This window comes from Artemia franciscana, chromosome 13, assembly GCF_032884065.1.
Source record: "Artemia franciscana chromosome 13, ASM3288406v1, whole genome shotgun sequence".
In the NCBI taxonomy this organism is placed as follows: Eukaryota; Metazoa; Arthropoda; class Branchiopoda; order Anostraca; family Artemiidae; genus Artemia; species Artemia franciscana.
The window spans coordinates 48,461,773-48,482,868 of record NC_088875.1 but is presented as its reverse complement, the minus strand read 5'-3'; the positions used below and the strand labels follow the sequence as shown (position 1 = coordinate 48,482,868).

General features: G+C 36.5%; 1 protein-coding gene across 5 annotated transcripts in view; it reads left to right on the top strand.

Annotated features, from left to right (window-relative positions):
* Positions 1 to 21,096, top strand: part of LOC136035032 (uncharacterized) — a 321,337-nt gene that overhangs the window by 216,471 nt on the left and 83,770 nt on the right. For all 5 annotated transcript variants that reach the window (XM_065716624.1, XM_065716625.1, XM_065716628.1 and 2 more), the window contains one exon: positions 7,662 to 7,777. In XM_065716624.1, coding sequence (XP_065572696.1) covers positions 7,662 to 7,777 — 116 coding nt within the window. The remainder of the gene's footprint in view (positions 1 to 7,661; positions 7,778 to 21,096) is intronic.

Here is a 21,096-nt window from a genome sequence, read left to right as displayed (position 1 = left end):
CAAGTGAGCCGAGAAAAAGCCAAACACCATCCTCAATTTAATAGAGTTAATTCGTTGTCTTTCTTTTTTTACAAAGATTAAATTGAATAGAACCACTTTTCTTGCTGGCTATTTAAGCCAAAAGGACTACAATGTAGCATCCCTTACTCACTCAAAAAAAAAAACAACCTATAAACTTCTTCAGTTATCAGACCGGTGACTTCTGGACTGACAAATATTAAAAGAGTTGGAATGAAATATGAGTGATAAAAAAACAAGATAGACACTCAATTGTCTTCTTTCCCCAACTCTTGTTTAAACCCTTTTTTTGTATTCTACAAAAGGTTATATCTTGAACAGACGAGATGGGAAGAGCCATTTAAATAAAAACAACGAAGCAACTGGTTATCACAAGTTCAATTTTCTTTATTGTAAGAGAAAGACGATTGGAGGGGGACTGTTTTTTTTAGTGAAAAAGAATTGAGCTGATAGTATCCCCAGTGATGAGAAAAAAACTCGTCATTTTTTTTTTTTTTTTTTTTTTTTAAGCTGCTTTGATACATATCTGTATATCAAACATCAGGAAACATATGTTTTTCCAAAGATATATGTAATAAACATAATAGAGCCAAAGTCTATTCTGACTATTCTGTCCTCCTGAATGTCCTGCTATTGATGTGCAAAAGAAGTAAATCAATAAACCTTACTTGAGACCTAAGTTCCTCCAGTGCCTCCAGAGGCACATAGGGCGTCAGTGAGTAGCCTCGAATCTTCCCTCGCTGCTGCATAAATATCCTCCCACTCTGGGATGGCCTCGTCTGGTGGGCTCTTTTGTCATGATAATACGTTCTACGGATTGTGTTCATTGATCTTCCTCGGTGGAGGGTGCCTTCAAGTTGCCATTGGAGGAGTATTTTAGGAAGTCTATGATCTGGCATACGGAGAATATGTCCAAGGTATCGCTGTTTTCGTTGCCTCACAGCGGAGGTGATGTCTGGTTGGCATATACAAGCACAAATCTCATCGTTGCTGACATGGTCTCTCCAGCTGATCCCTAGGATCCGGTGAAGATTGTTATTTTCAAAGGCGGTAAGATGTTTCTCCTGTTCCGCGGTTAGCTTTAGCCATGACGTAAAGTAACTCAGAACAGACAAAACATTGCTCTGGAACAGTATGATTTTCAGCTTCTTTGAGTACACTGTAGATTTCCAGACTGGTAGAAGTCTTTGAAATGCTGCGTTGGCTTGGGTTATTCAAGTGCGTAATTCTTTTCCAGCGTCACTTCTGGTTCGTCATTCTTTTTCAGAGTCACCACTGGAAGCTACTGTACTGCCTAAGTCCTTGAAGTTTGTCCCCTGATCGATGTCTTCATCACTTGGTTGGATTTCTGTGGGGGAACTGCTAATTGACATAGCTTTAGTCTTTAGAGTGTTGATGTATAATCCTTTTCAGCTTGCTTCGAAAGTTCGTTCAGGAATTCCTGAAGTTTTTGCTTCAGGAATTTAGCCCAACATTGTAGGCAAAATCAGCGTCCTGAAGAAGCTTTACTGCAATCCGGATTTCATTTCCATTTAGCTGTCTAAAGATGCAGTTCAAAAACTTGGAGGAAGAGAAAAGGTGACAGAACACAGCCTTGCTCGACGGCAGTCATTACTCTGAAGTTTTGCGTGTTGCTATCAGAAGTTTTAATAAAACATTCCGTCTCTTCGTACATGGCAACTATTTGACGGACTAGCTTCTCAAGAATGCCGTAGAACCTTAAGACTCTCCTCATATTTCGACGATCCACTGAATCAGACGCTTTCTCGATGTCCACGAAGAGTATGTACAAGCGAAGAGTACGTTTAAGTGAAGAGTATGCCTACATTTACTAAATTTTTCCAGCATCTTGCATAAGGATAAGGTTGGCACAACATTGTTTTAGCTGGAATCCATGTTATTCTTTACGCAAGTGGGGTCAAAGTCAGTTGGAGTCTTCGCAGTATCACGGGCGAGAAAATCTTCGCCAGGGTTGAGAGAAGATTGATGTCTCTCTAATTATTGCATTCTTTTTCATCTCCTTTCTTAAAGAGTTTGACTATAGTTCCTGTTCTCCATTCTTTTCTGAACCTTTGGTCTCCAACAGAAGTGGGAAGAAGGATAGCCAGATGGCCAAGGTTTGTCTCAGGCTGCACTTCATCATTTCCGCCTAAATGTGGTGGAGCCCTCCTATTTTTCAGTTTTTTAGCTTCTGAGGGAATCTTGTCAGCTTGTCGTGACTTATATGAGGTAACTTAATAGAGTTTAAAAACAACTAGCTCATTGTTGCTTTTTTCTTCCACGTCTGTCAGGAGCCCTCCTCTTTCAATCTTTACTGGACGTTCATGTGAACTTGGCTTGTCTACTACTTCTTGGGTAAAGCGATACACGGTTCGTGTGTGTCCGCGACTTGCTGCTTTTTCGGCTTGTCTAGCTTTTTCATTCATATATTGTCGTCTGTTGGACCTGGCACATTTCTTTACTTTTTGTTCTTAGCGTATTTGTGCGCCAAGCTCATGGTCAAAATTAATTGACCTTTTCCCCCGAGAGAGTTCGGCTTCAGTTTTCTGCGATTTGCTTCTAAGTTCTAAATCTTTGTGGATATCCACTGATGCTTAGCCGGGTTTTTTAACGTCGAGTGTTTCTTCGGCCGTATCCGTTTAGTTTTTGCAAATCGTCTCCGGTCATCTCCGGTGAATCAGGAAATAATCGATTTGATTTTTGGTTTTTCTGTCCGTTTTTTTTTCAAGAGAATCGAACGACTATCTTCATTCGGAGTTAATTCTAATGTAAATCAATACTTCAAATCATAAATTAAATTTACGGTATTGCACAATATTTTCCCTCTTTTTCTTCTCTTTTTTTTGCCAGCCCACATTGTAGACTTTTTTATGTCCATAATGATTTGTTCAAGCCAAAGGAAAGCGTAACATTCCTACGCATCATCTTAGGAAAAGTCATAATTGTTTCTTGTCTGTATTTTATTAAAGTAACGTAGGCCACTTAGTCCTTACAAGAAATGAATTCACTTAAACCAAGTTCTTGTCATGAGCACATCCACCAAAGTGGGATGGATATAATTCCATCAAGATGATTGTTACCCTTAACAATCCAGGCCTTGTTATTAATTTTAATTAAATTTAATTAAAGCCTTTTTTTAATTTTAAACTAAAGTAACTGCAATTGCTACTGCTAACAACTCACTGCAGCAGCAAGCCATTTGAAGCCAACACGGTTTTGGACGCTTTTCCTCTACCCAAATCTATTCAAAATTTCACTCTACCCCGTTTCATGAAGCTCCAGTTTCCTTAAGTCCTTCCTTATTACGTCTTCCCAGATCATTTGGGACAACCTAGTCTAAAATTTTGTAAATACCCCGTTTCAATTCCAGCAAAGCTGCTTTCATGTGCGTGTCTAGTTAGACTTAAGAATCTAGACACGTATTTCTCTAGACCTAGATACCCAGATCTAGACCTAGATACCAGACATCATGCATCATACCTTTACTTATTACGTAAAAATGCAGAGATTGAATAGCAAAATGTAACCCAATGGGAGAATAAAACCGCGTTCTATTCTTGCACTGCGTTGGCGCGTGGACATCAAGACTGTACTTTTTGGGAGTTGTTTGTAATGGAAGTTTTGGAGGTAAAGATTGCAAATTAATATAAGATTTGCGTGGACTGTACGATAAAGAGCTCCCTGATCGATCAGTCAACAATAATGCACGTGGCTCAATGTATGCTATTGTCAATAAGGAATTCAGAAAGGGGTGACTGGTAAGGCCAATCACAAAATCAGTTTATCTGCAGGTTTTTCATATAGTCAACAAGGGGTCAGAAGTTTTTCATAGGACTATAAGGAATGCAGAATATATGGTTCTATTCTGTCCGTCAGCCAAATATTGTTACGTCATCTGGCTGTTAAACTAGTAGAAGAACTGAACCCCAGATTAAACCGGGAATTTATCATAAAAACTTCAGCTGAATTTAATTGAAAACTGTATTTTTCAAGAAATGAAATTATTTTTAACTCATTGAAAATTTAACAAAAGAAACAGAAAAAGAAATATGTAAAACTTGTTCAGTAAGAATGCTTCTCGTTTATACGTGAAATACTTCTACGCAACTAATGTGAAAGAGGCCTTACTTAGAGGCCTCCATCTTCTATAGCCTAGAACTTCGTGTCTAGGATTTCAAACTCTGCTAATCAGCAAACACATTTTATCACTCTACGTGTCCAGCTGCACTTCACATATATTATGGTTTGACTTCTATGCCTTAATAGGTCCATAACCTGGTCATGTTTATGCATGGAAGTCTTGACCTGCATACGAATGCGCTTAAAGGAACCAATCTTGATCATGCTAAGACGTTTCGGTACTTGTTGATTAAACGAAACTAACCCAAGAAGTTAAGTTAGGTTAATGAAATATAACCATCGTGTAACCTTTAGTTCATATAATGATGTAATTTGGGCTATATGTTTGCATATTAAGGGGGGGGGGGTAAAATATTTGGATAGCACCCCTAACCTAGTCCCTCTCCCTAATGTGCAAATATATAGTCCAAATGATACAAGTCCAATGCATTATATCACCCATCACTTGTCTTTGTTGCTATGAAACTGGTTTTCTGAGATCTAAGCTAAGTGTAATTCTTGAGTGTGTTTTGTTTAATTAACAATTATCGACGTTTTCTATAGGCCTGTACTAAAATAGTAAGATTCTTTTAAATAAAAACAATAGAACAGGCTTTAAGGACAAACAAAGACAGGGTTATTGGACAGTCCAATTGCTTATTTCCAGTCTAGCAAAAGTGCCAAAGAGACAAAATACTAACTCAGTTCTCCTATTGTTTAGAATCCGTATCTTTTTGTATCCTCTTTTAATGCTAAACAACTACATTTTGAATAGACAAGATGAAAAGAGTTGTTTGGATAAAAGTAATCAAGCAACTGCATAAGAAAAATGAAAAGACATGGTTGTCAAACCCTGCATTTGTTTTAATGCAAGGAGGAAACTTTCATCAAAAGAGAATTTTTTTTTTTTTTTATAAGAACGTCAAGATTCGTTCTATGAAAAACCAAAATTGTGAAAGTATACAGTCAGTAAACTCATAGAAGTTCAGTGCGAGAATAGAATTTCTTATAAGGCTGTATTTCATAAGGCCATAAATAAAAGCTTTCCATAATGGTTGAACTACAGAAGCAAAATAAATGGGTTCGTAAAAAGTTAGAATGCGCTTTAACTTTAAAGATTCGCTTTAATTAAACTAGAAAAGAAGGTGTTTGCAGTGAAGATGTAAAAAATAAAATAGACAAAAGTTTGGAAAAATAGGAAGATAATTCTGTAAACTAAGAATATTGTAAGTCAAGCTTATGGAAGTGGTCGATCATGGTTGTGAAGCAGTGGGGCTTTGAAAGGCTGAAAGGAATTGTTAAATTGTTTCCAGAGGAAATTTTTGAGGATAGTTTTAGTATTCCTTTGACTTAACGTTGGTCAAACACTTAGCTTTACGAGAAATATGGTAAATCCGAACTTTCTAGGGATATGACGAAACAAAAGATAAGATGGCCTGGCCACATTTTATAGTTAAGTGTGAAGGATAAACCAAAGATTGATGCTGTTCGGTCACCAATCAATTGTCAAATGAAGAGCAAGTCATCCCCGAATGGCGTGGAAAGAGCTCATAAAGCAAGAAATAAAGGAGATTAAAACTTCATGAAAGGGAGTAAAGAGTCATACTTTGAGTAGATACGGTGAAGAAGAAGCATGCCCTACTGGGTTGGCCTCAGTCGGCTTACTGTTGCAATGAACTGTTGGTAATGGTAGTAGTATTTTGAGTGAATTCATTTTTTATTAGTCCACGTAGTTTTACGTTGTGTAAAAGACACAAAACTAAGAAACAGCTCGGACTTCTCCTAAAATTGAAAATTTTTATCTGTCTTTGGTTTAGATAACTCGCTGTGGACTTGCTGGTTAAAAAAAAGAAAATATTGTGCAATACCATAAACCTAATTTGTGCCGTGGTTTATTCATTTGATTATGTCTAGCTATAGGCTCATTTGGTCTGAGTTCTGGGGGGAGGGGTTCTAGGAACTCTTCCAGAATTATAGGAGGAGTTGAAAGCATATGAAATGTGTATGCCAAGTTTCAAGGCTTCCTAGATGGATAGGATCTCGATTGTCTTCTTTCCTTGACGCCTGACATCGTCGAGATTCTTCAGGCTGATGCTAAAAGAGGATTTTCCATATTCTCTTTCTCCAGATGTATACTAAATAAAGATGCAAATCGTTTATAGTTTATTATGGCTAGAAAATGTCTATTTGCATTTTTTTTCACATCTTGAATCAAAATTGGTTGTGGTTGCGGTAAGTGTTGAAGTCCCATGATAATGGGGTCAAGGAACTCTTCCAGCAGTTTAAGAGGGGATGCAATCACGAAAAATGTGAATACCGAGCATCAAAACAAGCTAGATGGAAGGGATATATCATGTCTTCTTTCCTTACTCAGAATTTAGAGACCAATGACGGACCCTTCGGACCAATGTTAGAGAGACTTCTCGCCATCCTCCTTGTGTAGGTATGTGCTATATAATGACGTAAATCACTTATTATTTAGTATGTCTAGAAAGTGTCTACTTGCCTATCTTTTACAACTCAAGTCCAAACTGTTTACAAAAACAGTATAGTGTGTAGTAAATATCAAAAAGTATAGTACATAAAATACTATATTCTTGATTTTTGCTAGTCAATGAAAAGTTTAGTTTAAATTTTTCTTATTATCATTTTTACTGCTTATGAATAACCTACATGGTTAAACGCTAATTGAATGCATTTTGAGTTTAGTATTATTTTTTGTTCAGTTTTTTTTTTCTAATTTGTATCTACTATCCAGCTGTTTACAACTAGTAAGGACCATATAGCATAAGTAGGGAAACGGGTTGTATTTTTGTTTAATAGCTTACCGAATATTACCAACCAGGATTGTGTAATGTAAGAGGGGGGTGAGGGATATTGTTAATTAAAATAAATAATAGTTTGAGCTACTCATCCGTTCACAATATTTGAAAATATGCATTCTCCTTATAGATTCAAACTCAAAATTAAGCTCATGTTTCAAACTTAAATATCCACTTGTTAGTGATTTATAAGTCCAGCGAAAAAGCTCCTCGCCTTGAAGAAACATTGAAATTTGGCTCCGAAGCCCGCTCATATCCGTGGAACCGTATGGCCAAAGCCTTTTGGTCTACCTTACGCGTTGCCATATATCTAGATCCATATCTGAAAGCTGTCTTAATCTAGCAATAATTATTTATCAGCAACAATCCAGTTTTTATGAGAATACACTTGTTGTTTTCAGTTTGATAGGGTTATATGTTAAAGTAATTTCTTTTATATTTTCACTAGGACTGTATCCAGGATTTTTTACGGGAGGGGAGGGGCTAACAAAAAAAGCTTTAAAAACACATCAAATATTCGTTTTCATTTTGTTACGCTTTTACGAGTCGCAGAAACATTTCGGGTTGGAGGGGGTTCAAACAACCTCTCCCCCCTAAAACCATAGCCCCCCCTGGATACGGTCTTGGTTATCAGGATTGCTGCAAAGGATTCTTCTCTGTCATACGAGCTTCTTATCATTATATATTTTTCTTTCTTTTTAGTACTGGAAAGGGCGACTGTCGATATCCACTGTCTTCTGTTGAACGATGTTCAGACCCTTACAAAAAGCTCGTTCGCTATCAAGCTTGTCCTGATGTACTTGGTGCAGAAAGTTCAGGTATATCTAATATCAAGCAAAAATTCAGGTAACACAGTTACCGAAATGTACGTTACCCGCTACACGTACCGGTTATCGGCACGCTACCTTTTCACCAGCACCATTGCATCGATGTGTTGCCTACCATCAGAACACTACCTGCTTATTGGGTCATTTAAGACATCTTTGAACGTATAATTAAAAATTAGATTACAATATTTTTATAAAGAACTTTTACATCCATAAAATGTGAAATGTTTATGCTTTACATGGGCATCTTCTTCTTGGATTTTAGTAGACAGTAAGTCAAACTGTCTTTGTTTAAAGGAAAAACCTTATTTTGGGTACCGGTGGCTAGTGACACCAATTTACCAAAATGTAGGGGGGCAGTGATTTATTTAAGTTTTTAAAATTAAGACTTAAAAAACGTATTATTCGAAACGTATGGGAAGCTGTTTTTTCTATTTATTTTAGGGCAAATATATTTTTTCCAAATCTAGAGGTAATTCTCCACCCCTTACTCCCTTCATAGTTGGCACCCTTATCAGTTTCTGAAACATTATCTTATAGCTACTTGTATTAGTAATAAGCAATAAAGATGTAAAGTAAGATTAACCTTTCCTCCACGTTACAGTCATTCACCCACGTCGAAAAAGTTCAATTTTTGAATATTGAGAATTGTATGGACGTCGGAAGCCACCTGAGCAATTGAGTTGAGTGGATATGTCCTTTAGTGTCAGAATTTTAACAACGTTCGGTATTCAATTTCAGTGTTCCCACTCTTAAGTCTTTCCACCCCTCCCACCCAGAGGCGCCATTTGGACCAAATCTTGGGGTGGGCATGAACTCCATCTTGCCCCCCCCCCCCGAATCACTTCGTATCGCGTAATCATCTAGGAAATGGGCATTTGACAGAACTCGAGAATTGTATTATGTATCTAACCTACTTTCAAAGTTTACAATGATTAATAGCAAATAGCGTAATTACCCCAAGGGTCGTCAGGTAATTACGCTCTTTGGCTAATAGGCTTGCAGTTAGTTCAAATCATTTGAACAGAATGGATTGTGTTGGACATAATGGATTATTATGGCCGGCAAAGGGCCCTTTGTGGTGTTTGCTTGGGCCCCCCTGGAAAATCTGGGGGTGGGCATTTGCCCACCCCTGACCCCCCAAATGGCGCCTCTGCTCCCTCCCATATCTGTACCGACCTGTATCAGGGTTTTTGCAGCCATCAATTTTTTTTGCTTTCATGATGAATTTCACCCTTCCCCACAGAGTTTACTTCTTTGAGTCTGCCGAATTTGATTCCTTTTTCTCTTATGTTTTAAAACTAATTTCGCTAATTCAAGGTTTATTAGAGTTGATTCCTTTTTTCACATAATGATCGAATTCAACTGTGTTCAAAAATATAACTAACACATACTCATTGTTTTTTGGATAATTTTGTTTCTGTAGATCCTTTTTTAAGAAGAAAAGGAACTAACGCAAGCATACCTGATCAATGCCCTGGATCTGTTTTTATCTACAGTTCAAAATTGCTTATTCTCCTGACTGAACATTGTTAAGTTGGAGAAGATGCAATAAAGTCTTAAGGACCGATAAATTGCACTTTAAAACGACTTATTACCAGGGAAAGAGCAAATTTATTGCCGAAAAAAAAATAATGATATTTGGAAAAATAATAAATTGCCAGAAATATTGTTAAGTAATTTAAGTATGGTTGGCAGCTATTCTTGGTTTACTATGAGTCACAATAACGAAAATTGTAAACCTAGTTGGGATAATGTCCCTTTTTAGTTAGGTTTTTTTTAAAGCCAAAATCCGTTTTTGTGGATTTCCGTAATCCGTAAAAACGGATTATTGCCAAAATGCCAAAATCCGTTTTGTAAATAACGTTTTTTTAATACTGTTTTCTTTGTTTTTGGCAGAGTTTCAGAAACCCATGTTACTTGCTTAACTCCCATCCGGCCGGGTTGGCCGATTCGGGGCTTCTCCTCGAAAAGAATCTCAACAATATTTTCGGTTTGTCTCCCTGTTTGTTGCACTTTATGTTAGTAAGAAGAAATATAATTTTTTTGCACTAAAAAGGTGAAGTTTATTTCTCGTAAGTTTTGTTTCCTTCTCCCTTCGAACGAAAAACATGAAAATTTGTTCGCAACGTGGATTATCTCTTTCTTAACTTGTATTTTCAGAGAATAAGACTAAAAAGCTGAATTTATTTCTGAAAATAAACTACCACCAAAAAAAAAGAATTGTCAAATTTTGATTTAATTTTGTTGATTTTATATTATGCCTTACAAGGCATAAGTACTGACAAATGTCTTTTTTTGTATTCTGTCTGTTTGTCAAGTAAGTGTTCTCTTTCTACTAAAAAAATATTTGAAGCACATTTTATTTTCAGTAAAGCACAAATGACACTAGCCATTTGATTCTTTAGAGGTGACAACACCTGGCCTGCTTACGGGATTTTTATATTCCAAATTAGTTTCATATTTGTTATCAACAAGCTTAGAAACCGTTAAATATCTAGTTTGATAGATAACCAGCGTTATTTCGACATATTTACTTAAGGTGTTTCGATTTCCTATAACCATAATACGATTTCGTCATTCTATTATTTAGTGTAGTTCTTATAATCTTTTAGGACATTTCTTTAAATAGGCCCTGAAGGATCTTGAGTCAAATAAGGTACAACACGTTTATGTGTGCAAGGATCGGGAGAGGATAGCGTAGGGAAAACTGGTCCAAGCTGGTCCTTGCTTGAGTCGGATTTCAGGAATGTGCATCTTTTCGGATTTCGTGAAATATGCAGTTAGTGTTTGTTAATTGTGGAAATCTGCTTCGCAATTTTCTGATAATTCTTGTAGAATTGATTTCAACAAAGTGTAAAATGTCAATTTTTCTACAAAAATGAATATTTGAAGCCTATGTTTTCAAAACGTTATTTTTATGACCCTTGTGCCTAGGACTGCAAGAATCATATGATTCCAGAGTGGAAGGCCGCCTGCTGGTCGCCCTAGGGTCGGGAAAAGTGCCCTAGATCTTATAATTGAAAATGTATAACACAGTATAAATATTAATGGTACTTGTATTATATAGCCCCTACCGCTCAAGTTGTTCATTCATTGATGCATTATTGAACCTGTTTTTTTTTTTTTCGTTGGTTTCTTTCAGCTTAGCGAGAGACAAGACAAAGAGAAGTGACAGAATAAATGGACGATATATAATTTAGGTTATATATTTGCACATTATGGGGGTGGGTGGGAGTGGGATGACAATAACACATTAGGCCTGCAGACTCGCTATACTTTACCATCACCATCCCACCCCCTAATGTGCAAATATATAGCCCAAATTTGTTTCTAAAGTGTAATATTTTATCATATTTAGATATATTTAATTGGGATTGAGTGTCAGAGAAACATATTAGAAGAATATTATGTAGGGTCTATATCATACAAGTACCATTATAATATTTATGCTATGATGCGTGTAATTTGAAATTGAATGCAGATTCTCTGGCTGTCCATTCTATGTGTCGTTAAATATACAAGCGCAAGTTTCTTTTCAACTGAAAGTAAGGAACAACATTAGAACTCAAAACGAACAGAAATTATTTTGTCTGTGGGGGGAGGGGGCTGTCCCCCTCTAGGCTTTGCTCTTAAAGTCTTATAGCTCTTTAAAAATGATGCTTATTCAAATTCAACTGTGTTTGAGTAGTGTAAGAAGTCAAACTTTAGCATAAAGAGCGAGGGATTGAGGAGGGGCAGCCTTTCTCATATAAGGAACAGTTTTATTTTGCTTTAAGTTTTAATGTTTTTGCTTACTTTTAATAAAAAAACAAACCTGTTTTAAATTTAATTTATAACCGTTTTTCAAATCCTATCGCAAAATCTGCTTTCCCCCCTCCCCATGTAAAATTTTTCTGAAAAATTCCCCCGGAAACTTTTCACCCACAGAAAATTATTTCTGTAGAAAATCGCCCCGCATATAATATCCCCCTCCCGCAGAACCCCCCTCCCAAAAAAATGTCCATACATTTCCTAAAAACAAATGCTATACGTAGACAATCGGCAAATCGTGTATCTTACAGCCCTTTCCCTGGGGACTATGGGGGGTCATGTCATCCCGATAGCTTTTGTTTTTAGGTCTTTTAATTATGCTGATTCAAATGGCGATCTCAAAATTTTGATCGAAAGTCTTCGGGGAAAAAGGGTGCTGGCGGGCTAGTGGCCCCCAAATATTTTTTATCACTTAAAATGGATACTAGAATTTTTGATTAATCTTCGAATTAGCCCCCTCCCGATCTTCTAGGACCATTGATTCAATACAATCGCCCTTGGAAAATACAACAACAAACAAGTAACACGCATCACGTTATCTTTCTTATGGCAGGAAATGCAAAATTCTACTTTTATGTATATGTTTCGAGCTTGAAACGTCTACAGTATGGTTTTCATTCAACAAAATTCCATATCAAGCTTTCGATGGCTTTCGAGGTAGGGGGAGGATCTATAAAGGTAGCGGTAAGGTCTGGATTCCTTTGTAATGATGTTACTACCATTATTAGCTCTTCTTTAAGTCTCTTCTTTTACTTTCTTTATTCGTATTTGTTCATTTTTCATTCGTGTTTGTTCATTTTCTATTTTATTCTTTTTTATTCGTGTTTTTTTTTTAATTCTTGCTCTTTTTGTTTCTTCACTGCTAGCTGGGTACTGGAGAGCTGTTAAAGGACTGATTTGAAAGAAAAGTAATTAAGCATAATATTTAAAATAGAATGCGACACATGCATCTTTTGTAAAGTTGCTTCTCGGGGATATGCTATCAAATTTTAGCTGTATAGGGCAGTTAGGTTTGGTTGAGATCCGACAACCCATTTTCGTACATACCATGTTGACTAGAATTTTGATACCCCCTCGCCTTCACAGCAGTCAGGTTGGTCTTAGATTCTGGAAAAGTACAACTTGACTACAGCTTATTACTTCTTATTAATTTCGGGTGAGATTCAATAAACTCTTCTGGTAGATGACTTAATGACAAGAATTTAGGGAACCCACCCTTTACAGTTCAGAATAGATGCGAACATCACCTATATAAATCACCTCATACGCTTTACCATTTATTATATCCGAGAGCTTCTGTTAGAAACCCATTTAAAATAATTTAGCCCCTCCTCTTGTACTAAGTTTAGATCAGCTGTTTATCCTGAATCATAAGTAAGAAGCATGCCCTTCTTTGGAATAGAAACCAACGTCGGAATATTTACAATAGTACTTTTGGACTATTGACCAAATGAGAAGATCAATTTTGATGCCAGCGCAGTTTTTTTTTTTTTTTTTTTTTTTTTTTTTTTTTTTTTTTTTTTTTTTTTTTTTTTTTTTTTTTTTTTTTTTTTTTTTTTTTTTGCTTACACTATTAGCAAGCTAGGAAAAGAGGTTATTTTAATTGATTTTTTTTTTGTAATTTTGCAAACTTCAGTTTCACAAGTGCAATATCGAAAACGAATTTTGAATTTTCTTCTCTTACCGTTCAAGAGCTATAGACCACTGGTCACAATGAAAAGATATAAAACTGCGATAACCCAATCTTTGCTTTACATCACAGTTATGCTCCAATTTTTACTTGTTATAAGTGGGCCCTGAGGCGACTGACTTAAATTTTTGCAAACATTTTTCTACGATGAAAGGGGGGGGGGTTTTGTGAGGTTAAATTGGTTTAGAAACTATGCTTCAGCGCATTGCTTGTCCCATTGGGGAGTGGGTGTCGCAAAACTAAAGACAAGAGATCGTAGTTGATACAAAACGTTTATGCATGAATATCATTTCTAATATATTTCAGAGAAATATAAATACTACTTACTTATGTACTTACACAATCCATCCTAATGGGACATTTTAGGGTGTTCCTTTCAAAATTTCATTGACCAATACTCGATATGTTTCTCTTTGATGTGCAGTTCAGGATATTGGAATGATACTCTTTCGATAAAAATTGTCAATCCATCAAACAGTTCGTGGTAACGAACTGTAGTAAGGAGCGACCCGGCTCAATAGTAACCAAAACTCTAAAAAATGGAATTTTGATACCAATACCTACATCAAAAGAATCGCATTTTAATGCTGATTTTAAATATATAAATTTCATCAAGTTTAGTCTTACCCATCAAAAGTTACGAGCCTGAGAAAATTTGCGTTATTTTAGAAAATAGGGGGATACGCCCCCTAGAAGTCACAGAATCTTAACGAAAATCACAGCGTATCAGAGAACCCTACTGTAGAAGTTTCAAGCTCCTATCTACAAAAATGTGGAATTTTGTATTTTTTGCCAGAAGGCAGATCACGGATGCGTGTTTATTTGTTTTTTTGTTTTTGTTTTTTTTTTTCCAGGGGTGATCGTATCGACCCAGTTGTCCTAGAATGTTGCAAGAGGGCTCATTCTAACGGAAGTGAAAAGTTCTAGTGCCCTTTTTAAGTGACCAAAAAAATTGGAGGGCACCTAGGCCCCCTCCCACGCTAATTATTTTACCTAAGTCAACGGATCAAAATTCTGCGATAGCCATTTTATTCAGCGAAGTCGAAAAACCTTATAACTATGTCTTTGGGGACGACTTACTCCCCCACAGTCCCCATGGGAGGGGCAACAAGTTACAAACTTTGACCAATGCTTACATATAGTAATGGTTATTGGGAAGTGTACAGGCGTTTTCAGGAGGATTTTTTTGGTTGGGGGAGGCGTTGAGAAGAGGGGGATATGCTGGGGGAACTTTCCATCGATAATTTGTCATGGGGAAGAAAATCTCCATGAAGGGAGCGCAGGATTTACTAGCATTATTTAAAAACGCAATGAAAAAATAAATATGAAAAAGTTCTTTCAGCTGGAAGTAAGGAACAGCATTAAAACTTAAAAGAAACAGAAATTATTACCCATTTGAGGGGCTCACCTCCTCTTAATACCTCGCTCTTTACGTTAAAGTATTTTTAGTAATTTCAACTATTTATTCTACGGCTTTTGTGATTCTGGGGTCATTCTTAATGAATTGGGACAAAATTTAAGCTTTAGCGTAAAGAGCGAGGATCTGACAAGGGGGCGAACCCCCTCATATATGTAATAAAAATATGAGAATACAAAAGTTCTTTACGTAAGCTAATTTATAAGTTACGTAAATCTTTTACTAATAAAAATATTCGTAAAAAATTAAAAGTTCTAGTTGCCTTTTTAATTAACCAAAAAATCGGAGGGCAACTAGGCCTCCTCCCCCGCTCTTTTTTTCTCAAAATAATTCGATCAAAATTATGAGAAAGCCATTTAGCCAAAAAAAAATTGCAAATTTCGTTTTAATTATTCCTCTGCGGAGAGCCAAAATCAAAACATGCATTGATTCAAAAACGTTCAGAAATTAAATAAAAAAAAACAAGTTTTTTTAACTGAAAGTAAGGAGCGACATTAAAACTTAAAACGAACAGAAATTACTTCGTATATGAAAGAGGCTGCTTCCTCATCAACGCCCCGCTCTTTACGCTAAAGTTTTTTACTGTTTTAAAAAAAAGAATTGAGAGACAGAGTCAAACTTTAGCGTAAAGAGCGGGGCGGTGATGAGGAAGCAGCCTCTTTCATATACGAAGAAATTTCTGTTCGTTTTAAGTTTTAATGTCGCTCCTTACTTTCAGTTAAAAAAACTTGTTTTTTTTATTTAATATTATACAAAGTCGTCCCCGCGATCGACGTCCTTCAACTTGCCCTTCGAGTGAGATCTGGGGTAGGTGAATAGGATTCATACCCTTAATTTGCTTGAACCATCGCAGTTGGGCTGTCTAACTTTGCATACGATCGTGTCTAGTGACTTTAGTCTTCTTCTGATTTCTTCTTTTGTGATATGGTCAGTGTATCTAACCTTTGCTATCCGGCAAAGAGAATTTATTCCAGATAAAGAGAGGAGTGCGGTTGTTTTGGGCTTTTACTTTCCATGATTCACACTCATGATCAGCCTGTGAAAAAGGTGAACTTTAAGTGGTTCAAAAGGTGACTGGATTTCAACAAGTTTGAAAGCATTTCAATGCTAGAGTAGGTTTGGTGGCCTCTGATGTCAGCAATTATCGACTGTTAAAAGACTGACGGGATAAAGAATTCGATTGACTGTTTCAGCTTGCACAGCATCGATTACTATAGATGGCGGGTTTCAGGTATCCTTGCATGATGTAACTGTGACTTTAGTTTTGTATGAATCATTCTGCAGCCGAAACAGTTTTATTACTTTAAAGATGCTGTCTGCCTATCGTTGAAGATCTTGGGCGACCATAGCTAGCTGATAAATATCGTCGGCATACGCCAATTTGTCAAGTAAGATACCATCTATTTTTGCCCCATACTCGGCGGATATCAGGGAGAGAATGCCATGCAAAAAAAAAAAACTCCGACGAAAGTGGGGTTTTAGAATATTCCACAAGCCTTTCCTCCAATGTGGGTCAGAAGCTTGTCGAAAATCATTAAAAGGTGCTAGAGATTTAATTAACCTGATTTAATTGTTCCATTACATGTCGTACCGTAAAAATTTGATCAATGACTGATCATCATGATCGAAAGACAGCTTGATACTCGCCAATAACATCAGCGGGGAGTGCTTGAACTGTATGTAGGAGGATAATAGTAAGAATTCTGGTTTGGCACCTAGTCAGGCTAATATGCCTATTCTTTCTTCGAGCCTTTTTTGTGGGTTAGGGCTATTGCTGCCTATAATACTGTCATTGGACATATCCATGGATCTGATGGTTCATGTAAGATTTTTTCATAGGTCGACAAAATGATTTGAGTGAATATTTATTAGCTCTGCCGTGATACCGTCTGGTCCAGGAGCCTGGCATCGTTTTAGAACTTCCATGGTGGATTTGATCGCAGATTTTAGTGAGGATGGTGGGGTTGCACGGGGTGTGGTCGTGAAGGAGTTTAGGATGTTTCCTGGTTTAATTTCTTCTCAAAATTGCCCTTCCATCATGGGAACATTACTTTCGCGTCATTGATGTCATTCCCTTGTTTGTCCTCAAATACGGACGCCGGAGGTTCTCTCCTGGTGAATAATTCTCTGACTGTTTTGACAAATTTTGGTCTGTTGCTTACCCTGAACTTGATTTCACTGCCCTTAAAATAATCGTTGTTATGGTTTCCGAGTGCCATCCTGGCTTCCTGGTCAACTTTCTTTTTGAGATGTTTACAGGTGTAACGGATGCTTTGGCCACACTTGTTGTGGTAAAGGTGTTTCTGGTCCTCTTGTCATATAATACGTTCAATCATCTAGGGTCTCTTATCATTGGCCTTTCTACCAAGGATGTCGTTTGTGCTGTCTAGTATTGTGGGGGTAGCATGTTGTGCCTACCAGTCAATCTCATCTGGGTTGGAGAAGTGGATATACTCAGGATGTCTCGTAGTTTGTAGACAGAATAGTTGCATAAGCGTCGTTTAGTTGGGGTCGTGTATAGTTTCTGTTCGGAATCTAGGAATTTTTGTTGTCTTAGAGATTTTCTTTTTACCCCAGTGTTAGTTTTAACATCCGTAGCGCATGCTCAGATTCAAATTTTCCTGCAGCTGTCTATTACTGATCATTTCAATCTTCTAGATATCAGGACATAGACAATCGAGTTTTCAGACAGCCCATCGGGCGATTTCTATGTAACCTTTTGATGGTGTCTATGCTTGAAAAAGGTGTTTATAATGCATAGTTTATTCTGTCTTCAAAAGTAGATTAGTCGCTCTCCCCTTCCCATCAAGCCGTCTATGTCCATGTGGGCCCATGGGATCTTTCTGACGGGCATGGCTACAGGCCATCATTGCATTGAAGTCACCTGTGACGATTTGTAAATCGTTTTTTGAGTATCTGCTAAAGACATCCTGTAACTGGAAGTAGAATTTATTCCAATCCTCTTCGCTTTGAGCAGAATCCGCAGTGTATTTCTGGAAGATTGAGAATCTTCCAGATTTATAAATTCTTATGAATTATAGATATTCAACATTGTTTTGATGAGGATGTCATTCATGGCCAATGTTAGAAATTTTAGAAGGCTATCAATTGCCTTGAATGTGTTTATGGTGTATGTCTGAATTTGGGAAAAGGCTGTCTTATAGTGTTTTATCGTAGCTTTTTAGTATGTATGATGCAAATTTTCGAAAACATACGTTACTTTACAGATCACCATCGAATTTTTTCTGTATAACATAGTTTTGATGAGGATGTCATTCATGGCCAATGTTAGAAATTTTAGAAAGCTATCAATTGTCTTGAACGTGTTTATGGTGTATGTCCGAATTTGGGAAAAGGCTGTGTTATAGTGTTTTATCGTAGCTTTTTAGTATGTATGATGCAAATTTTCGAAAACATACGTTACTTTACAGATCACCATCGAACTTTTTCTGTATAATATAGTTTTGATGAGGATGTCATTCATGGCCAATGTTAGAAATTTTAGAAGGCTATCAATTGTCTTGAACGTGTTTATGGTGTATGTCTGAATTTGGGAAAAGGCTGTCTTATAGTGTTTTATCGTAGCTTTTTAGTATGTATGATGCAAATTTTCGAAAACATACGTTACTTTACAGATCACCATCGAACTTTTTCTGTATAACATAGTTTTGATGAGGATGTCATTCATGGCCAATGTTAGAAATTTGAGAAAGCTATCAATTGTCTTGAACGTGTTTATGGTGTATGTCCGAATTTGGGAAAAGGCTGTGTTATAGTGTTTTATCGTAGCTTTTTAGTATGTATGATGCAAATTTTCGAAAACATACGTTACTTACAGATCACCATCGAACTTTTTCTGTATAACATAGTTTTGATGAGGATGTCATTCATGGCCAATGTTAGAAATTTTAGAAAGCTATCAATTGTCTTGAACGTGTTTATGGTGTATGTCCGAATTTGGGAAAAGGCTGTGTTATAGTGTTTTATCGTAGCTTTTTAGTATGTATGATGCAAATTTTCGAAAACATACGTTACTTTACAGATCACCATTGAACTTTTTCTGCATAACATAGTTTTGATGAGGGTGTCATTCATGGCCAATGTTAGAAATTTTAGAAAGCTATCAATTGTCTTGAACGTGTTTATGGTGTATGTCCGAATTTGGGAAAAGGCTGTGTTATAGTGTTTTATCGTAGCTTTTTAGTATGTATGATGCAAATTTTCGAAAACATACGTTACTTTACAGATCACCATCGAACTTTTTCTGTATAATATAGTTTTGATGAGGATGTCATTCATGGCCAATGTTAGAAATTTTAGAAAGCTATCAATTGTCTTGAACGTGTTTATGGTGTATGTCCGAATTTGGGAAAAGGCTGTGTTATAGTGTTTTATCGTAGCTTTTTAGTATGTATGATGCAAATTTTCGAAAACATACGTTACTTTACAGATCACCATCGAACTTTTTCTGTATAACATAGTTTTGATGAGGATGTCATTCATGGCCAATGTTAGAAATTTTAGAAAGCTATCAATTGTCTTGAACGTGTTTATGGTGTATGTCCGAATTTGGGAAAAGGCTGTGTTATAGTGTTTTATCGTAGCTTTTTAGTATGTATGATGCAAATTTTCGAAAACATACGTTACTTTACAGATCACCATTGAACTTTTTCTGCATAACATAGTTTTGATGAGGATGTCATTCATGGCCAATGTTAGAAATTTTAGAAAGCTATCAATTGTCTTGAACGTGTTTATGGTGTATGTCCGAATTTGGGAAAAGGCTGTGTTATAGTGTTTTATCGTAGCTTTTTAGTATGTATGATACAAATTTTCGAAAACATACGTTACTTTACAGATCACCATCGAACTTTTTCTGTATAACATAGTTTTGATGAGGATGTCATTCATGGCCAATGTTAGAAATTTTAGAAAGCTATCAATTGTCTTGAACGTGTTTATGGTGTATGTCCGAATTTGGGAAAAGGCTGTGTTATAGTGTCTTATCGTAGCTTTTTAGTATATATGATGCAAATTTTCGAAAACATACGTTACTTTACAGATCGCCATCGAACTTTTTCTGTATAACATTGTTTTGATTAGGATGTCATTCATGGCCAATGTATCTAGATAAAGTTATTTAAATTATGTTTGATAATTATGTATAAATTACGGTTTATATTCTTATAAGAATATAAATTCTTATAAATCATAAGAATTTTTGACGAAATTCATACGGATAATTGCAATTCTCCCCAATGCATAAGTAAAATTGATCAGTGACCTTTTAGCGGTTGGAAAAAAAATGAAGCCGGCCCCCATCCCGTAAACACTGTTGATACATCCTCGTGATAGGAATAGGGGGGTTCAAGAATACTCTGTTATCCATTTCAAGGAAGGCGCGTCTCTGCTGAACCAACCAGATCCTAATTGTATCTATTAATTTTTCTCAATAAAAGATCCATTTTTCCAGGTTTAACTAGAGTTCGAGTGTTAAGGGCTCCAATATTGAAAATATTTTTCCTTGGTATTACAATATTATTCCGCCTGGAAACCGGCCTAGGCCTATGAAGGTCATCGGTTTTCCCGCACACTTTAGAAAATTTGGTATCTTTCAAACTAGGGTCTTCAGTTACCATGGACTTCAAAGTGGTGGGTCAACACACTAAAAGGGTTGAAAAACGATGCTCTATCGAGCCTTTATTCATTGATGATTTTTGCGCCTGTGCCATACATATTCCATAGAAGGTAGCCTACGTTTGAAACGAAAACTGTTACTTTATGTGTAGCTCAACCAACCAACACAGTTGTACTTTGTGTCAAAGTGAATTATAATTGTTACACTTTTTCTTTCTTTTTGTTGCCCTTTTTTGTCTCTTTCATTGTGTTTTCTCGCTGTTACTCATTTTTCTCCTACTTAAACCGTCGAAATGAAGCACATATTCGCGAAAAGACTGAAAATCGTTATTTTGAAATTTTAAATCGTAAGTTATTGAATGGGAAAGGGGTATTTTAAGCCTTTTAGTCAAAGTGTCACTGACAGGTAATGATAATCACTCTTTGTTGAGTTGATTCAGAATTTAACGATCCTTATGATTCGGATTTCACACTTCTGGTGGTACGATTTCTAATGCCCGCCTTGCATGCGGATGCGCATTGACAGAACACATAGGTCCTGTTATTGATAGAATATAGGACCTATGAACATGGCATAGGTCCAAAACAGTCAGTTACACAAATGAGACTTGTGGACCACATTCGTCAACTTGATTTTGGTACTCAGTTCACTATGTCAAGTCCCTTGTTATGTTGGGTAGTGTTCGAGGTAGAGGTATTTAAAATATTTTCGTCCGAATCATGGCTGGTCTCCCTGGTTCCTAGGAAATAAAT